Here is a 21,853-nt window from a genome sequence, read left to right on the forward strand (position 1 = left end):
ATGTCACAACGCAGAACTGGTGATATTAACTTTGATCACTTGGTTAAGTTGGCATCTACCAGGATTCTATGTAAACTTACTATTTTCCTTTCAGTCAGTCTTTTTAAATTAGAAAATATGCCATTAAAAGCCAATCTTGGGAACTAAAGTTGTCACTCTATAACAGTGAATATGGTAAACAAGCTTTTGATTCAGTTCAGCAAAAGAGGCATCAATCCTGAGACAAATGACTGTTCTTAAAAGACAGACGCAGTTTCTCTTTTATAATAAGCATTTGTGTTAGATCTGATGAAAGCATTTAGAATTTTATATTAAAATACTAAAAATAAAAATATTTTATGTACACTTTTATATTCAAATATACATGTACTTTATTTTAATAATGGAATAGAAAACGGTAACTTAATTTGAATATCTTATTTTGCTTATACTTTAATATATTGCCTTAGTTTTCCCATAATGAAAAAAAATTATTAAAATCAGCTTTGAAAGCCTACTGGGCATATTCATTTGCTAGGGCTACGGTAACAAAGTACTACAAACTGGGTAGCTTAGAACAACAGAAATTTATTGTCTCACAATTCTGGAGGCTAAAGTCTAAAATCAATGTGTTGGCAGCACCCTGTTCCCTTGGAAGGTGCTAAGGAAGAATCTGTCTGCTCCAGGCTTCTCTCCCAGCTTGTGGTAGCCTCAGGCATTCTTCCTACACCTCCACCCAGGCATGTCTCTGTGTCCCAGTGTCCTCCTTTTATAAGGATACTTGTTATATTGGTTTACAGCCTTCACTAACAACCTCATTATAACTTGATTACCTAAGTTTTACCTTGATTAGCTCTGTAAAGACCCTACCTCCAAATAGATCACATTCTGAGATACTAGGCATTAAGACTCCAACATATTTTGGGAGAGAGAAACACAATTTAACCCATAACACTGGGTGTAATTTTAAGAGTACTTAATTGATTTGAAGCCACTACCTTTTTTAGTAATTTACTGCTGAAATTCTAAATTAAATTACAGAGTTATACTCAAGAAGTTAGGTAAAGTAGTATTTCAAAAATATTTGGTGCCTTGTGATTAAACCCCTCATTAAATAAACTTGCTGAGGGGGAATAAAAGCTAGACAGTTTAATATTTGAGGGTCTTTACTTATGATCTATAGATATCTACAATATAGACAACTCAACTAAAAAAGAAAGTATTGTTATCATAGTTCATACTATAACATAAATACAGAAAGAAAATAAAACAAAACATTAGCATTATCCCAAACCCTTGAGAACAGGCCTATTTCATTCTCTTAATGATTCTCTATAGACTGTAAACTGAAGCCCTGGCTACCTTTTAAATAAGTAGTTCTAATTAAATAATAACTTTGGACTTTCAGGGTTTTACTTATTCACTGCTTCTTCAGTAAAGTCAACTGATCTTTTAAGATTCCTTATCCTACGGCTTATTAATGTCTTTCCCTAACCAAAACTTGTGTAGTTATTTGGTATCACCGGAGTAAAGCATATATAATAGCTTAGAAAACTTATTAGAGTTAATTTATTATCTAATTTTTAGTCCTAGTCCAGCAAGTTCATTTTGTCTTTCTTTCCTTTCTTCAACAATTGTTTCTTGAACACATATTTCTGTTCCAGGCACTTACTGGAGACTAATGGTGAAAGGGAAATATACGGTCCCTGCCCTTTAAATGCAGGTGAATAGACAAATAAGCAAAATGTCACCAAATGCATAATTATAAATTGTGAAGAGTACTATGAATGAAATTATTAGGTTCAAAAAGATAACAGTGGAACAATTACATGGACACTATGAACAAAGAAGACTTCTCTAACTAATGGCTCAGGACATTTAATCTGAAAGAAAGCATAAGAAAGAATTAACCTTAGGAAGATCTTCCAGAGGGAGAGCATGTTTGAGATCTTTAGTTGGGAAAGAATGTTTCTAAAGAAGTGAAAGGGCAGGGAGGCTAAAAGATAATAGAACAGAGTGAGATCAGTACCATGTAAATTTGAAGTAGGCAGCGATTAGATCATGGAGGGTGTATCAGTCAGGATGAAAAGTACAAGACACCCATTCAAAATTTGTAAAAGGTAAATGTATTGGCACACATAAGGCAAAAACTTTTGGATAAGACTGACTGAAAGTTTACCAGGACAAAACTTTTCTTTCTTCTTTTGGCTTTACATCCTCAGGTAGGCCCTTACTCCCAGGTTTGTGGGATTAAAAGGTATCCTTCCTCACCAGTTCCAATAAAAATCCCAGAATGGAATCTGTTTGGTTAGTCTGATTTGCACCATGTGCCCATTCCTTAACCAGTCACAATTGTCTGGGAAATACAATGTTTGGATTGGCCAAATGGGGTCACATGCCACCCCTGGAGTTCTAGGTGAAAATTTTTTTTAAGAGTAAGTTACTTGTTTTGATGGTACAACTTCAGATAATGGTGGAGTAGTAAGAAAGTAGTTGCGTGAATCACCCACAGAAGATAATGATAAAAACTGAATTTAAAACAACAAAAAAACTAAAGATACAGGAAGGCATCAAAAAGTAGAGAAAAGCCAAAGAACAGAGGAGGAAGGAGGGGTCTGGTTGGAAGGGGAAGGAATTAGTCAGAGAACATATATGAATGAGCCGTGGACATGGACAACAGTGCGGGAATTGCCTTGGGAGTGAGGTGGGGGCTGGGTGGAGGGGGCGAAGGGGAATAAAACTGGAACAACTGTAATAGCATAAACAATAAAATATTTTTTTAAAAAAGCAGAGAAAGCTGGAAGAGAGATTAACCTGGAAAAATGATATAAGAAGGCAAAAAGTATGACTTGGTGTTTTGGTCTGATAATGCTGTCTGAACCTTACAGCTATAACCACAGAAGACAGTGGAAGAAAAGAGAGCAGACTTATCAACTAAAGATGCTACAGGTCAGAATCCAGGACTGAGAAAACATCAGAAAATTTAAAGGGAAAATCCTGACAGTGAGGAAATCACAAAAAGAATCAGACGAACATTCAGAGCTTAAACCATCCAAATGGAGGGCTACCAGCACATTGTGAATGAATGGGGAAAGACTACAGGGAGGTGGCAAAAGAGCTAGAAGAGAACATAGTGGAATCTATCCTTGGAAGACAGGGCTACTCACAGCAGATGTGCTGAATTTGACGTATCCCTTTTTTTAAAATTTTATTATTTTTATTTTTTTCATCCTCACCCGAGGACATGCTTTTTGAGTTTAGAGACAGGGGAAAGGAGGGCCAAAGAGAGGGAGAGAAACACTGATGTGAAAGAGAAAGATTGATGCATTGCCTCTCGCACACACGCAGGCGGAGGACTGAACCCACTACTCAGGTATGTGCCCTGACCAGGAACTGAACCCACAATCTTTTGGTTTATGGGACAACACTCCAACCAACTGAACCATATTACCCAGGGCTAATGTATTTCTTAATTGAATGAATTCCTTCACTATGAATGGCTTAGATAAAAGAAAGCCTTAAGTGTCAGAGTGCAGAGTCCAAAGCTGTCAAAGCAGCTGCAAATGAGAGGGTAATCTTAGAAGCAAGGAAACCATGCAGAAAGAGACTCATTCTGCCTAAATTCTTGGCTAATGCAACAAATCTCACAGGCACAAAGAGGGCACACAGAAGGCCAGTCTAAAAAAAGCAGCAGTGAAAAGCCAATACCCAGAGCACGGACTATCATCAGTATATTTTTAACCACAATCTAACTAAAATGGCCATCAATACAACAATTTAAGTATGATGATTGGGGTCGGGGGAGGGAGGCACATAAAGGGACTAAATGGTAATGGAAAAAAAATACAATTAAAAAAGACCAAAAAATTTAAATGCTAAATTACTGATTCTAAACAACCAACTAAAGAATTCATAAAGGAATTAAGAAACATTTTAACTAGAATGATAATAAAATGAAAACACGCCAAAATTTGTGGGATAACAGCCAGAGCAGTATTTAAAAGGGAAATATATAGCATTAAATGGATATATGAGAAAAAGGAGAAAGGTTCACACAAACTAAATATAAAGGAATGGAAAAAGATATTTTATGAAAATGGAAAGAAAAAATAAAAGCTGGGTAACAGTACCTGTATCCAACAAAATCAACCTTAAAACCAAAGTTTTAGTAAGAAACAAAGGACACTACATAATGATAAAGGGAACAATCCAACAAGAGGATGTAACCTAGTAAACATTTGTGCACCGAACATAGGAGCACCTAAACATGTGAAGCAAATCTTGATGGGTGTAAGAGACAGATTCACAGTAATAGAGTCAAAGTTTGGGACTTCAATGCCTCTTTGACTTTAGGGGATAGATCTTCAGGACAGAAAATCAACAAGGACACAGCAACATAAAACAAACACTAGATCAAAAAGATTTAAGTGATATCTTCAGAGCATTTCATGAAAAGCAGCAGCATACACATACCTTTCAAGTGCACATGGAACATTTCCTAGGATAGACCACATGTTAGGACACAAAACAAGTCTCAGTAAATTTAGGAAGGTTGAGGATAATATCAAGTAATTTCTCTGACCACAATGCTATGAAACTAGAAATAAATCACAAGAGGAACACTGAAAAATACATAAAGACATGGAATCTAAATAACATTTTATTAAACAATGAATGGGTCAACAATCAAATCAAAGAAGGAATCAAAAGCTACTTTAAAACTAATGAAAATGAGGACACAACAATCCAAAATCTGTGGGACACTGGGAAAGCAATCCTAGGAGGGAAATTCATAGCATTACAGGCCTGTCTCAAAAAACAAGAAAAAGCTCAAATAAACAATCTAACTTTACACTTAAAGGAACATGAATACGAACAACAAACAAACCCAAAGTAAGGAGAAGGTAGGAAATAATAAAGATCAAAGCAGAAAGAAATAGGATAGAATCTAAAAAAACAATACAAGAGCCAGTTCTTTGAAAAGATAAATAAGATTGGCAAACTTAATCAAGAAAAAAGAGAGAGGACCCAAATAAATACAATCAGAAATGAAAGAGGAGAAATAACAACTGACACCAAAGAAATAGAAAGGATTGTAAGAAAATATTATGAACAAATATATGCCAACAAATGGGACAACCTGGATGAAACTGATAAATTCCTAGAAACATACAATCTTACAAAAATAAGTCAGGAAGAATCAGAGAATCTGCAAACACAGATTACACCTAATAAAACTGAACCATTAATCAAAACCCCCCAGCAAACAAAAGTCCTGAACCAGATGGCTCCACAGGTATTTTTGCCAAACATTCCATGGAGACCTCACACTTCTCCTTCTCAAACTATTTCAAAAAATTCAGGAGGAGGGAAGGCTCCCAAGCTCATTTTACAAGGCTAGCATTATCCTAATTTCTAAACCAGATAAAGACACTACGAAGACAGAAGATTATAGGCCATATAATCTTCATCAGGTCATATCCCTGATGAACATAGATGCTAAAATCCTCAACAAAATATTAGCAAACCAAATACAGCAATGCATCAAAAAGATCATACACCATGATCAAGTGGGATTTATTCCAGGAATGCAAAGTTGGTACAACATTCACAAATCAACGAGCATTATTCACCACATAAACAAAATGAGGGGAAAAAACCACATGACCTTATCAATAGATGCAGAAAAGCATTTAATAAAGTCCAGCACCCATTTAAGATATCAGCAAAGTGGAATTAGAGGGAACATACCTAAACATAATAAAGTTCATATATGACAAACCCACTGCTAGCATCATACTCAATGGGCAAAAACTACAGTCCTTCGCCCTATGATCAGGAGCAAGAGAGGGATAACCACTTTCACCTCTTTCATTCAACATAGTACTGGAAGTCCTAGCCACAATTATCAGACAAGAAGAAGAAATAAAAGGCATCCAAAATGGAGAGGAAGAATTAAAACTTTTTATTTGCTGATGCGAAGATTCAGTACATAGAGAATCCCAAATATTCCACAAAGAAACTACTAGAACTGATAAATGAATTCAGCAAAGCAGCAGGATCCAAAGTTAATACCTAGGAATTAGTTACATTTTTATATGTCAATTCGGAACTAACAGAAAGGGAAATCAAGAAAACAATCTCATTCGCAATTGCTTCAAAAAGAATGAAATATCTAGGAATAAACCTAAGCAAGGTTATATAAAAGACTTGGACTCAGAAAATCACTAAAGAAAGAAATTAAAGAAGATACAAATAAGTGGAAACACATACCATGTTCATGGATAGGAAGAACTAACATCATTAAAATGTCCATACTGCCCAAAGCAATCTATAGATTCATCACCATTCCTATCAAGATTCCAGTAACATATTTCACAGAATTAGAACAAATATTTCAAAAATTTGTATGGAACCACAAAAGGCCCCAAATAGCAACAGCAATCCTTAGAAAGAAGTACAAAGTTGGAGGAATCACAATACCTAATATCAAACTATATTATAAGGCCATGGTAATCAAAACAGCATGGTACTGGCATAAAAACAGACACATAGATCAATGGAACAGAATAGAGAGCCCAGAAATAAACCCACACCTTTACAGCCAATTATATTTGACAGAGGAAGCATGAGCATACAATTGGCTAAAGATAGTTTATTCAATAAATGTTGTTGGGAAAATTTGACAGATACATAGAGAAAAATGAAACTACACCACACACAAGAATAAATTCAAAATGGATCAAAGATTAAATGTTAGGGCCAAAACCATTAAAATCGTCGAAGAAAACACTAGCAGCAATATCTCAGGCATTGCTTGTAACAATATTTTATTGGATATATCTCCCCAGGCCAGGGAAACAAAAGAAAAAACAAACAAATGGGACTATATCAAACTAAAACATTTTGCCAGCAAAGAAAATCATCAACAAAATAAAAAGACCCACAGAATGGGAGAACGTATTCGCCAATATATCTCATAAGGGGTTAATATCCAAAATTTATAAAAAAGTTACAAAATTCAACACTAAAAAAGCAAACAACCTAGTTAAAAACTGAGCAAAGGACATGAATAGACATTTCTCCAAAAAGGATATACAGATGGCCAATAGACATATGAAAAGATGCTCAATGTCACTAATCGTCAGAGAAATGCAAATTAAAACCACAATGAGCCGTGGATGGTGTTGCTCAGTGGGTTGAGCACTGGCCTGTGAACCAAAGGGTTGCCGGTTCGATTCCCAGTTAAGGCACATGCCTAGGTTACAGGCCAGGTCCCCAGTTGGGGGTGCTCAAGAGGCAACCACACACTGATGTTTCCCTCTCTTTCTCCGTCCCTTTCTTTAAAAAATAAAATAAAACCACAATGAGATATCATCTCATACTTGTCAGATTGGCTATTATCAATAAATCAACAAACAACAAGTACTGATGAGGATGTGGAGAAAGGGGAACCCTTTTGCACTATTGGTGGTAATGCAGATTGGTGCCGTAACTGTGGAGAGCAGTATGGAGACACCTCAAAAAATTAAAAATGGATGTGCCTTTTGGGGATATATCTGAAAGGAACCCAGAACATTAATTCAAAAGAACATAACACTGCAAAGAACTTATGTTCATTGCAGTATTATTTACAATCGCCAAGATACGGAAGCAGCCCCAGTGTCCATCAGAAGATGAGTATATAAAACAACAATGGGATATTTCTGCAATGAAATACTACTTGGCTGTAAAAAAAGAAGATTTTACCCTTTGCGACAGTATGGATGGACCTGGAGAATATTATGCTAAGTGAAATAAGCCAGTCAGAGAAACACAAATACCGTATGATTTCACTCACATGTGGAATCTAATGAACAAACTGAACTAATAAGGAAAGCAGAGGCAGACTCATAGATAGAGAGCCAGACAGTTAAAGGGGTTGGAGGGAAGGTTGTGCGGTGGAGAGATTGAGCAAAAAGGAAAAAGGATTCACGGACATGGACAACAGTGTCGTGACTGCTGGTGGGACTGGTGTATAAGAGTACTAAATGGCAATGGAAAAAACTACAATAAAAAAAAATGAAAGAGAAGATATCACTACAAATCCCATAGATATTCAAAGGATATGGTATTATTTGTGACGACTTATGCCCATAAATTCAATAACTTAAATAAAATGGATAAATTTTTTGAAAGGTATCAATTACTAAGGCTATCTCAAGAAGAAAATGATAACCTAAACAGTTTTATATTTGTATTCAAAAAGATGAACTCATAGTTCACTATCTTCCAAGAATAATAATTAAAAAAACACCTTCCAAGCCCAGGTGACTTCACTGGTAGAGTCTATCAGTTAGGAAATAATGCCAATTCAATATAAACTTTTTCAAAAAAAGTTTTTCAAGAAGGAGGGAGTGGTCAGCGGTGTCAATTCTGCCAAGAAGTTGAGTGAGATAAGGACAAAAGTGACTTAGGTGAGGGTTGAAATATACATGAAAAGCAAGAAAAAGGAGAAGGCATAAGGCTATATTTTTTTTAGAAGTCTGGCTAAAAAAGCAAGGCAAAAAATAGTGCAATATCCAGAAGAGTATTTGAGGTGAAAAGAGGTTTTTGATATAGATTTTTTAAGATGGGATACTAACAACATGCTTTTATATTGATAGATGTGATCCAGTAAATGGAGAAAAATTAATGATATTATGAAGGAATGAAACCCTTGAAAAGTTTTCTATAATCTTTAAAAAGGAAGTAATAGATATTTGCTATTGTCTTTGATAAGTAAGAGCTATATTATTTTGAGTTAAGCATTTATTCTACTTGGTTTATATTGCTACATAGCACAGTTATCAAAGGATATTTATAGTAAGTATACATGAGCTAGCAGATGGACTAATGAAATACTATTTTTCTGAAGAAAATAACTTTTGACATTGGAATAAAGCTTCTCTATATGTGTCAGAGTTTATTACTATACACAGGTGGGGAAGTATGGTGAGGTGCTATCATGAGATGAGTTCAAATGGGTAGATGATTGGCTCACTTAACATTTGTTCCAACATCCTTTTAGTGTATTTTCCTGTGATGCAGAAGCTGTGCAGTTAAAAACTACATTTACCAGTCTTTCTTGCAATCAGGATTTTGGCTCTAATTTAGATTCTGTCAACCAGATGTATTTGGAAAGAATGAAAAACGTAGTTAAGCTAGGAGACTGGCAGCAGTGTAGGAAGTATCCTTTTTGCTGGTGAGATCTAGCAGGCAGAACAGAACAGCCGCGGAGCCAGTTGTGTCAGTGGCTGCTGGTCACTAGCACAGCTGAAGTGGTATGATTCATGGAGCCATCAGCTGGAACAGTGGTATCTTCACTGAACCAGAGGCAGCTTCCTTAAGCAGGCCAATGCAACAGTGATGCTCTGAAATCATGGCCGCCTGGGGTTAGGTCCTCAATAATTTTGTAAGTACCTAACTACCTGTATTAAAGCACCTTCTGCATGAAACAGCTTTACTGGTTTATGTTTTTTCTAGTTGAACTGACTAATATATCAACCAACAACTCCAACTGGTGATAGCCCCCAAACCAAAAGATTATTCATTCTATTATAACTGGCTTGATACCTCATAACCATACATTTTTCAAAGTAATACTAAATGAGAAGTAAATGAAAGCTTAAGAATAACATGCATAACTTGGAGGTAAAGGAAGATTGCTTAAATAAGCAAAAAAACATAACAATAAATTTAAAAATTGATAGATCTGACTACTTTAAAATTAGAAATTCTATTCAGCAAAAGACAATGTAAAATAAAAAAAAGATACACCATACACTGAGAATAAGATACTGCCCACAAACATCCTGAAAAAAAGATCAGCATACAAAATTTTTTAAAAACTCATAAATCCATGAAGAAAAAGATGTACAATCCAACAGATACATGTACCAAAGCCATAAATAATCACTTCAATAAAGAGAAAAACCAGAAGATCAAAAACTTATAAAAAGGGACTTTAATGAAACATTACTTCATATTCATTATTGACAAAAATCAAAATCTCTGGCAATGACAAGTGCTAGCATGGATGATAAGCATCCAAAATTCTAATACATAGCTGGTGGAAAAATAAACCGTTACTACTGGTAAAGTTGAAGACATCTTCAGAAACGTATGCTTATTTACATTAGGATCCATGTGAAATGATGGTCATAACATTGCTTGTAACTGGCAAAAGTTGGAAACAACTCTAATATCCATCAACAATAGTGTGGATATAAAAATGGATGCATATTCCATTCAAATGCAATATGCAAAAAGACAAATGAGTCTTTTACCATTTAAATTTTTTTTCTCCACATTTCTCATTACATCAATCCTCACCCAATTGTCCAAGTCATGTCACAGCTTCAATCTCACTCTCCAAAACACCTTATGTCCCATAAGAATGTACTCCTAAATATTTTCTGGAAACTTGTTTCTTTCTCTACCTCCAATAATTCCTTAATCTGGGTTCTCATCATTTCTTACCCAAATAAATATGAGTACCTCCCTAAAGGTGTTCTTTACTCTAGTTCCATCCCCATTGCAAACTGGGGAGTTACATGGTGCTAGAGCTGTCAATTTACAAAATCCCTCCACTTGGATGACATATGATTAAAAATAATACAGTTTACTAAGCACCTACTATATGCTAGGCATTATTGCATTCATCCCTATAATGATGTAAAATGCATGTTGTTATATCTGTTTTATATGCTAGATGAGGCAATAGAACCACAGAAAGGGGTAATTTACCCAAATTCACATAACTAGTAAGTGGAAAAGCCAAGATTCAATTTCAGTCCTTTACAATTGAAAAGTCCTCCCTCTTAATCAACACATTATTCTTCCTAAATTCCTAAGCATGGTATATGAATTTATAAGTGATATAACCTTTAGCCTACTCCTCAGGTTGACCTCAGCCCCTCTGTTTCACTTAGCCCATATAGATATTACCTATTCATTCTCTCCTTTTTTCTTACTAATAATTTCTATTTTACTCAGGGCAGCAATATGTTCATCTAAAAACTATTTTTCCTGGCCTCCTTTGAAGCTGAGAGTACCATTTACACAGTTTTGGCAAGATATACAAGCGGGAAACTCGGGATGGTGTTTCTGGGAATGCTCTTTCAAAGAGGTCAAAGTAAGCAGGCATGCCACTTTTGCTGCCTCATCCCCACCCCTTCTTCCTTCCTGGAAAACAGTGCTATAAGTAGATCAGCCCTCTTACAGCCATAAGAGACCCATGTGAGCATGAAAGTTCCTTACTTCAAAGGAAGAATTTAAAAATAGAAGTTCAGCTATGTGATGGCATAACCTACCCAGCACTGCCATTCTATGGGCTGGTGTGTTGATTTGTCATGTCTTCCTATTCATGGTTAACAATGATCATAACTGACACTGATCAACTCGTGCTTTTCCCAATATACCATGATCTGGCACATTTGTGTAGAGGTAGGTGGCTGGCAATTGTAAGATACATATATAAATCAGTCTCTTCAATTTTAAAAAGAGAAACAAAATACTCAAGCTTTAACTAGATGTTTTAAATAGTTTACCTGTTTTATTTTTTCAGCATTTTTATTTTTATAAGCTTTGGTTTGAAGGGGTTTATGTAAAAAAAACCAAACTGAAGAACCACGGGTCTAAGGCATGGCTTAACTATAACTGAAATTTCCCAAATTCTATCTTTGTATGATGTCAAATGACTGCAACTCTCAAGCAAATCCACTCTGTAAAGTTTAATTATGCAACTATGCTTAAATACTACTCTCTGAGCTTTCACTTGGAGCTAATATGCGCAGCAGTCTGAATATCTGTGAAACTCACAAGTAGGATATTATGCATCATTTGGTCTTTCACAAAAAGGTTCTCATAGCATAATCCCTCCACCATTCAGGGCCAGGATACAAGTTTACATTTTCCTGAGGAACCGATATGCTTAATAACACTGGTATGTGAGAAAAATATATATATATATATATATATATATATATATATATATATATATATATCTGTATATATATATCTGTGTATATATATATACAGATATATACACATTATACTGTAAATAACATTGTACTTCCCCTTTTTTCTTAGCAGTTAATTTGTTGTTTTTTTGTTTTATATTGGTGGCTTTCTTTAGCTAATACCCTTTTAGAGCCTATCTTTTGATATTTTAGTTCGCTGTTGTGTTTACTATGCCAATACTCTTCCTGAAAGCTGTCCCAAATTATTTTTTAGAAGTAGGCAATTATTTTTAAATCATACCTTAAAGAGAAAAGAAATACTGTATTCCTTACATTCTGATAAGACCAACAAAACACACATATGCAGATAGCCTTAGACTGATTAATCTTTACTGCAGTGTTATTTTCTATAAAAGTAACTGTAATAAGAATGAAAGGTGTTTTGTGAAAGGCAATCCAGCAAGGTCCCTATATGTTACTGCTGAGTACCCCAAGAATTCAAGGCCTTGACTACTCTTTAACCAAGCCATTTCTCAGGACTACCTTTGCAGTGGTTAGCCTTGAAGGATGAGGTAACATCTTCCAGACAAAGGGTTTATTTTCATTTACAGTAAAAGCAGTGGATTCCCCAAACTCAGTATTCCTATGCTGTGACACAAACTCACTGCATGGATAAGATTCAAGTTGGCTGGAACTTGAGAGGCATGGGAAGCCAGTTCCACCATGATGCACATGTTATTTGCTGTGCTATAAGCAATAAAATCTCTAACCCAGGAGAGAGCAGGCTAACTTGTAGGCAGGTATAATCTCAAATCCTCACAAGGTATTGATTCCAAAGAAGTCAGTTAATCATTCAATGTTTAAAAGCAGGTTCAAATTATGTCCCTTTTAACTCAGTGGAATTCCTATAGAGATATCATTAATACAGAAGACAGAGAATGGTCAATTAAAATAACTGCTTAAAACAACAGAATGACCTCCAAGGGGCCATTAAAGAACTGTTATAGTTTTGACATTTCAAAGATGAACATTCTGTTTGTTGACTCTATATATTAAAAAAAATTGAGGAGATTCATATAGTTTAAAATAAAGAGGCCAGGTCTGTTATGACTCTATGATTTTATTTTAAAGTGAACAGAATTATCAGACAATGAATAGGCTAAAAATGTATCAAACAAGACAGGAAAATGTCATAAATTGAGTTATGCAGGACAAATGAGCAGTCTCAAGTAAATTGTATATTGGAAATTATTTATTTCTAATATATTTTATTGATTATGCTATTACAGTTGTCCCATTTCTTCTCCTCTTTATTCCCCTCCACCTTGCACCCATCCCCACCAGCATTCCCCTGCCTTAGTTCATGTCCATGGGTCGTAAATGTATGTTCTTTGGCTTCTCCATTTCGTAAAATATTCTTAACCTCCCCTTGTCTATTTTGTACCTACTATTTATGCTTCTTATTCCCTGTACCATTTCCCCTCCCCTCCCCACTGATAACCCTCCATGCGAACTCCATTTCTGTGATTCTGTTCCTGTTCCAGTTGTTTGCTTAGTTTGTTTTTGTTTTTTAGGTTTAGTTGTTGATAGTGAGTTTGTTGTCATTTTACTGTCCATATTTTTGATCTTCTTCTTTTTCTTAGATAAGTCCCTTTAACATTTCATATAATAAGGGCTTGGTGGTGATGAACTCCTTTAACTTCACCTTGTCTGGCAAGCACTTTATCTGCCCTTCCATTCCAAATGATAGTTTTGCTGGATAGAGTAATCTTGGATGTAAGCTGTTGTTTTTCATGACTTTGAAATCTTCTTGCCAGCCCCTTCTTGCATGTAAGGTTTTTTCTGAGAAATCAGCTGACAGTCTTATGGGAACTCCTCTGTAGGTAACTGTCTCCTTTTCTCTTGCTGCTTTTAAGATTCCTTCTTTATCTTTAATCTTGGGTAATGTAATTGTGATGTGCCCTGGTCTGTGCTTCCTTGGGTCCAACTTCTTTGGGATTCTCTGAGCTTCCTGGATCTCCTGGAAGTCTATTTCCTTGGCCAGATTGGGGACAAGTTCTCCTTCACTATTGAGTTCTCCTTCACTATTTGTTTCAAGTAAGTTTTCAATTTCTTGCTCTTCCTCTTTTCCTTCTGGCATCACTATGATTTGGATGTTGGAACCTATAAAGTTGTCCCAGAGGTTCCGAAGCCTCTCCTCAGTTTGGATTCTTGCTTCATTCTGATCTGGTTGAATGTTTATTTCTTCTTTCTGTTCCAAATTGTTGATTTAAGACCCAGTTTCCTTCCCATCACTGTTGGTTCCCTGTATGTTTTTCTTTATTTCACTTTGCAAAGCCTTCACACTTTCCTCTGTTTTGCAACCATACTCAACCACTTCTGTGAGCATCCTGATAATCAGTGTTTTGAACTCTGCATCCAATAGGCTGTCTATCTCCTCGTCACTTAATTCTATTTTTGGAGCTTTCATCTGTTCTTTCATGAGCCATATTTCTTTGTCTTGGCACACCTGTTATGTTGTAAGGGGCGGAGCTTTAGGTATTCGCCAGAGTGCAGCAACCCACATGGCTACACTGTGGTGCTATGTGTGGCGGAGGGGTCCAAGAAGGAACAATGTCGTTTCCTCGGCCCTTGCCCCACTTTCAGTCACTTCCCTGCTACCCACAAGCAAACTGGGCTCTTCTGGTGCTGATTTCCGGGTAGGTGAGTTTGTGTATGTTCTAGGACCCTGTGCATCCCTCCAACAGATTCTCCTGTGAGGCTGGGAATTTATTCTGCTACCGCAACCTCCACAGGTTTTTACCTCCAGAGGTTTTGAAGCTTTATTTCTCCGCCCTGGAACCCTAGGTTGCTGCAGTCTGCCTCATTCCCTATTGTTCCTCTTGGTTTCTCTGCACACAAGTGTGGGACCACCTTGTCCTCCAGCTGCCTCTTTGCCCACCCCCAACTCCCCACCCCCATCATCTCTTCCCCAGCTGCTGGTCTAGATGAATGTTTCTTCTTTAACTCCTTGGTTGTCAGACTTTCAAGCAGTTTGATTTTATTTGTTGTCTTTCTTTTGGTTGTGAGAGGAGGAAAACTGTACCTACTTACACCTCCATCTTGGGAAGTACATGTATTGGAAATTAATACTAGGTTTTACTATAAACATAAACTACAACACTGCGAAAATTTAAAAACTAAAAAGCATTTTCCTAGTGAGTGGAAAAACTTGTGATGTAGGTATTCAAATGCATTAATAAATGATGTATTTCTGAATAAACACAGAAATAAACTACACTTTCATTCAATGTACATAGCAACATAAAAACTCTACAACCTGTTGAACTGGCAAATAAGTGACAAAACTTATTCCTTTCTAGACAAGGAAATTTCTGACGTTACTCGGCAATCTGGCATACTCCACCCGCTTCTGCAATTCCCAACTATCACTAACAAAAATAGTGCTCTAATGTGACTAATCAGAATCAGAAGGAATTCAAGTGTCCTTAAATTGGAAAATTAAGTGACAAATAGGAGACAGCAAAATGTCCAGAAAACTCAGGGCTCTATATTCAAATATAATATTGAAGAATAGTTATGAAAAGCAGGAAGGAAAAATCACAAAAGTACAATTGTCTGATCATTTAGACAAAGTCACTGGCATTAAAATGCCAATCGTGGCATCATTTTTTTTGAATACAGCATATCATGAAAGGCATTCTTCAGTTGCACATCATTATCATTTTATACATGAGGGAAGTGTGGCTCAGGCTGCTAAATGTTAACTTTAACCAAGATTGTACAGGGTGCAGGAGAAGAGAAATTTAATTTATTTACTTTTTAATGTTATGCTATTTTATTTGTTATTTTGTAATCATGAAGAATTTTTTATAAAATTATTCTGATAAAACAATGACAAAATGGCATCTTTCTTGTTATTGTTCCATTGATTTAAGAAATCAAACTACCTAAACAAATACATACTTGGTAAAATGCTAGGGTATTTTGTTAGCAAACATTCCATATTTATGCATTTCACTTACCCAAAATTACAAACCTACTTTTAAAAAAGTGAAATACCATTTACTTGTACTGCTTATAAACATACAGAATAATCTATAAGATTATTTAAAAATATTTAAGATTAAAAAGCTTCCCATTGATAAAGAAGTGAGTTAATCAAATTCAGCTGTAAAAACAAAGGATGTTTTCTACCAAACCTGTGTTTGCACGGAAAGTGATTTTGGGTGGAAATTAAAAATACCTCCTATGTAATTAATGAAAATTAAGGGTATGTTCACTTCTGAAATAAAGCTTTCTTTTTAGCAATATAAATTGTGTTCATGTTTAAGAGAAACTTGCCATGCTTTAAACTTTGAATACATTTTCCAATAAGCAAATAATCTGCCTTAGTATACACCTGTGAAATGAGATAGCTGGAGTTTGCTAAAGGTCATTTCAATACTGAAAGTAGGTTTAGGGTAAAGGGTTCACAGCGCTGGTACCTTCTCTTATCACCAAAAAATCCTTGTATTTCTTTACTCCCTCATGGGCCTAATGTTTTAAAAAGAATTTGCATGTATTAAGGTATTAATTGAAATGGTAACATTAATATGAAACTCACAAAGAAAGCTGCTAATAAGTATGAAACACGTGGAATAACCAGTGCTACCCAAGTGTCCTGACAGAATTCTAAAAAGCATAGACTAGATGTTTAACGTAGCCATTGTTCCACACGTCAATGAAGGGATTGAGAACAATTTATACAGAGTTGAACAAAACACTGTGGACACAAATAAGTGAAAGAATGCATTCTAAAATTGAGTTGATAAGGATATTCACCACATGAGTTGATTGTAGAGCTAAGTGAAGCAGCTCCAGTGGAAAGGCCGCCTTTTGAAACCGATGAAGCCACAGAAGGTATAGAAGAGGAAGTTGGTATAGTAGAGGAGGCTGTTGAGGATGGTAACCGTTCTCCAGACTCCATATCTATAAGAGGGAGAAAAATGTTAACTCTCAGTGTTAGATAGTAGAAGCATTCAAAAAAGTTAAACATGCTTAAATTAAATCAAATAATTAGGCATAGTTTTTAAAGATACAAAATAAGTTTAGAAAATGTGTTTTTCGGAAACATAAAATGTGGAATAAATAAAATCAATATAATTAAAAATACCAATTTATAAAATAAGTTTAATGGTAAGTATATCAAATTCCCCTCTATTAGGGTTGTAGAGTTTCCTTGTATCAAAAAAATTAACAACGATGTGAACATAGTAATTTCACACGTGTTGCCACAACCTTAAGAAAATTAATATATTAACTTATTCTTCCTATATCACTTCATCATCTAGTCACTTACAACATAATACCTATATTGTCTCAATAAAATAAGAAAATACCACTATATTTGAATGGACTGTAACCCTGTCTTATAAATCCAGATAGAAATATGCTTGTTGGTCTTAAGAATCCAAGAATCTGACCTGGTAATCCCCAATACAGTGAGCCCCTCCCTCAAAAGACAAATTACACTTTATAATTTTTACTACAATCAGGTTTGAACTATATTCTCAAAATGACCTTAATATGACTGATTTATGATAAACACTTCTAAGCATCTTTATTAATTTGCTTAGCTATTTTGGGTACAATTTACACTGGTTTTATTGTTCTAATAGTTTATGTTGATATTAAAAAAAAACCCTAGAATAGAATAGGGTGAAAGGGGTCCAAGGTACCAGTTATAAAATAAATTAAGTCATGGAGATATAAGGTACAGCATGGTGACTACTGTTAGTAATACCGTATTGTATATCTCAAAGTTCCTAAGAGAGTAGATCTTAAAAACTGTCATTACAATGAAAATAATTGTAACTATGTGTGGTGATAGATGTTAACTGGGCTTATTATGGTGATCATTTCACAGCATGTACAAATATCGAATCATCATATTATACTCCTGTAACTAAAATAATGTTACATGTCAATTATATATCAATAAAATGTTTTTATCTGGATTGGTTTATGGTCATTTTATTACTCTCTGCATATCCTGATCCCAAAATTAAGCAAAGCAATTGTGAAATTCACAACTTATAGCAAGAAACAAACAAAAAAAAGATACTGCTCACTATTAACTTATAATCAACAAAGAACAAACTTTCATCATTTAAATAATCCAAACATAAAAAGATATCTGTAGGGAATTCTACAGCCAATTCACATAATTACTATATAGTTTCTAAGAAAAAATAGTTTGAATTCATTTTAAAATACTGACCAATTAAAATAATCCAGGGTAGATGTTTAAATATTGATTAACTCCATATGGTATTTAGATGATTCTTCTCATAAGATAAATGTGTACGGTAAAGGGAATCTCAGGCAGATACATAGAATCATTTGTAAGACCATTTCAACAAGTTTCCCAATCATATACAATTTAAAAACTTCATATTCTGGCATTGTTGTCAATCATCTCCCTAGGGATGGTACTGCTGTAATGAGTATGGGCATATTCTTACAGAACCTTTCTTACTCTTTATCAGCATTCACCAAAGAAAAGTGTAGTTAGTACTGATGGCTACATGGAACTAATGCTTAAAGGGCAAGTTTTGGGTCATCAAATAGTAACTAATGAGCTTTGTGGCATGTGGCTGTCTGATGACAGAGACTATAGGTTATATCTTTCTTTATAAATTATTTTCACCAATATCTCATTTCACTAAATACCAAAAAAGTGTGGATTCTTTACCTAACTAGATTTTACAGAAAAGAAGGGTTTTTAAAAATTTATAGCTGGTAACCTCCATGTCTACAACAATTTATTTTAAAATGTGCTATTTATTGTTATTTTAAAAATATTTTTATTTATTTTGTTTTTAGAGAGAGGAGAAGGGAGGGAGAAAGAGAGGGAGAGAAACATAGATGTGAAAGAGAAACAATGACTGGCTGTCTCTCATAGGCGCCCCACCCTGGGACCCAACCCTCAACCCAGGCATGTGCCCTGATGGGAATCGAACACACAACCTTTCACTTTGAGAGATGCCACCCAACCAACTGAGACACACACATCAGGAGAAGTCCAGAGAGGCACAGAGAATCCCAAACAAAATGGATGTGAAGAAGCCCTAAGACACATTATAATTAAAATGACAAGGGTTAAAGATAGAGAGAAAATCTTTAAAAGCAGCAAGAGTAAAGCAAAGGAGTTCCCATAATACTGTCAGCTGCTTCCTCAGAAGGAACTTTGCAGGCTAGAAGGGATTGGCAAAAAGTATTCAAAGTGATGGAAAGCAAGAACCTACAACCTAGATTACTCTATCCAGCAAAGCTATCATTTAGAATTAAAGGGCAGATACAGTGCTTCCCAGACAAGAAAACACTCAAGAAGTTCATCATAACCAAGCCATTATTATATGAAATGCTAAAGGAAATTATATAAGAAAGAGAAGATCAAAATTATAAACATTAAAATGGCAATAAATTCACAATTATCAACAGTTGAGTCTAAAAAACAAACTAAGAGTTCTTGCTGGTGTGGATCAGTGGATTGAGTGCTGGCCTGTGAATGAAATGGTCGCTGATTCGATTTCCAGTCAGGGCACATGCCTGAGTTGCAGGCCAGGTTCCCAGTAAGGGGCGCTCAAGGGGTAACCACACATTGATGTTTCCTTCTCTCCCTCCCTTACTCTCTCTAAAAGTAAATAAATAAAATCTTTAAAAAAATAAAAATAAAAAAACAAACTAAGCAAACACACAAAACAGGAACAGAATCATAGATGTGGAGGTCATTTGGAGGGATTATCAGATGGGAGGGGGAAGGTGGATAATGGGGGGAAAGGTGCAGGGACTATGAACTACAAATTTGTGGTACAAAATAGACAGGGAGATGTTAAGAACAGTATAGGAAATGGAGTAGCCAAAGAAGTTACATGCATGACCCACAGACATGAACTAAGGGGGGAGTAGCTAGAGAGAATGGGGCAACTGGGTGGAGGGGGCAATTGGGGAAAATTCAGACAACTGTAATAGCATAATCAATAAAATATATTTAAAAAATATATAGAACTAGATGCCTCTGGGAAAAATCAATACAGTAATTTTCAGTTGAAAAACATTTCTCTATAATCAAATGAGTTATTATTCATTATTGATGCATACTATATAAAAATTGGTAAAACACATTTATTCAGGTAATTTAAGAAAAATGTGTTCATTAAAATAAAAACAATCCAGATATCCAAGAACCATTTATGGCCAGAGCATCTAGATCTCAATACTTGCACTCTTATAATAGCCTCTCATTCTGAGGTGGCATGTTAAGAATACCACTTTCATCTAAGTTCCAAGTCACCACCAACCAACCGACTCTTTTTGGCCCACAATAGTCCACATACCACAAGATCAAAATGAACAAAATATAGTAACATGACTCCCCCACCCACAACACACTCACCTATGGAAGAATATCAATTAGTAGGGTACCTCTTTTAGGTTAGGCTGTTTTTGAGAGTATATTTTCCAATGCATAACTTCAAAATCATTTATTTACAAAGTCAACCAGATAGGATAAAGATTACTACAACTTAACATTAACATGTATCACTACACTAAAAAAAAAAAAAAAAAATCTGTTGATGTAAACAACAGGGAAAAACCATACAGAAGATGATGGAGGGGTAATAAATGATTTGATTCAGTACAGACCTTGCCCATGTTCTAAAGCAGCAGTTCTTAACCAGGGGTGACTTTCCACTAGAAAACATTTGGCAATGTCTGGGGACATTTTTAACTGCTACAACTGACAGGGTGCTACTGGCTAAATAGCTTATCTTTCTATCTTCACTGCGGACATGCTTAGTGATTTTACAGAGAGGAGAAGGGAGGGAGAGAGTGAAGGAGAGAAACATCGATCGGTTACCTTCTCCTGCATGCTCTGACTGAAGATCAAACCACAATTTAGGCATGTACCCTGACTGGGAATCGAACCCATTACATTTCCATTTACAGGATGACACACCAACCAATTGAGCCACACTGGCCAGGGTCACACATTTATTTTAAATGTCCAACTCAGTCTTCACTGTCTATTTTACCTTGGGGCCACCAAGTGCTAACAGGTGAAAGGACAAGGAGTACCTTTATGCGTACCAAGGATCACAGAACACCTCTCAAAAAACAGGAAATCCAGTTACAGAACTTACACAGCAGTAGAGAGAGGTGGAAGAAGGGGCACTGTATATATAGAAATTTAAAGGGATGTTGGAGGAGGTTCTTAGCAACAGGGCATGGTGCTGCTGAAAAGGCTAACAGGCAGGGTCAGCCACTGATCTGGCCCCTCTGGGTCTCAGTCACAGGGTAGATCTCTGTGGCTTCCACCACGGACAGTGCCTCCACTGCAATCTCCATCACCACCAGGCCAACAACAAGCAGCCTCTGACTCTGCCAGCTGCCATGGCAGAGCTGCCTGATATTGGTGCTAGTGGGTCTTACAGTGTTTCTACAGGTTGGAGAAGGGGAGTAGCTCTTGCTGCAGTCAGCCCCGCAATGTGGCAAGAGCAGGGCTATTTGCTTGTGTGAATGCAGCGATGTTCTGCCAGACTTAAGGAGATTCAAATACACAGGACCCACCCGCCAAGAGAATTAACTACCTGGCCCAAAATGTCAGTAAGTACTAATGTTGAGAAATTCTGATCTAAAGTATCAAAAACTGCATTACTTGGAATTCAGTTAACCAAAACACTATTAAGTAGTAATTCTATATAATTATTATAATAAAATGATTCAAGCTAATTTAGTACCACTGCAATAAATTAGAACATTCTATTCAACCTTTTATTTCAGCATTCCTCTAGAGTCTTTTGTTTTACACTTCGTCCTAATTGTTTAAACCTGATAACGTATGACAT

The 21,853-nt window shown here is 35.7% G+C and overlaps 1 protein-coding gene across 1 annotated transcript in view; it reads right to left on the reverse strand.

Moving 5' to 3' along the window:
* Positions 1-21,853, reverse strand: part of BAZ2B (bromodomain adjacent to zinc finger domain 2B) — a 359,528-nt gene that overhangs the window by 129,066 nt on the left and 208,609 nt on the right. Inside the window, exon 6 of the mRNA XM_054562718.1 lies at positions 16,785-16,931. Coding sequence (XP_054418693.1) covers positions 16,785-16,929 — 145 coding nt within the window. The 5' untranslated portion in view covers positions 16,930-16,931. The remainder of the gene's footprint in view (positions 1-16,784; positions 16,932-21,853) is intronic.

This window comes from Pteronotus mesoamericanus, unplaced genomic scaffold (genome assembly GCF_021234165.1).
Source record: "Pteronotus mesoamericanus isolate MK-2021 breed Mesoamerican mustached bat unplaced genomic scaffold, CSHL_Meso_final scaffold_651, whole genome shotgun sequence".
NCBI classification, from domain to species: Eukaryota; Metazoa; Chordata; class Mammalia; order Chiroptera; family Mormoopidae; genus Pteronotus; species Pteronotus mesoamericanus.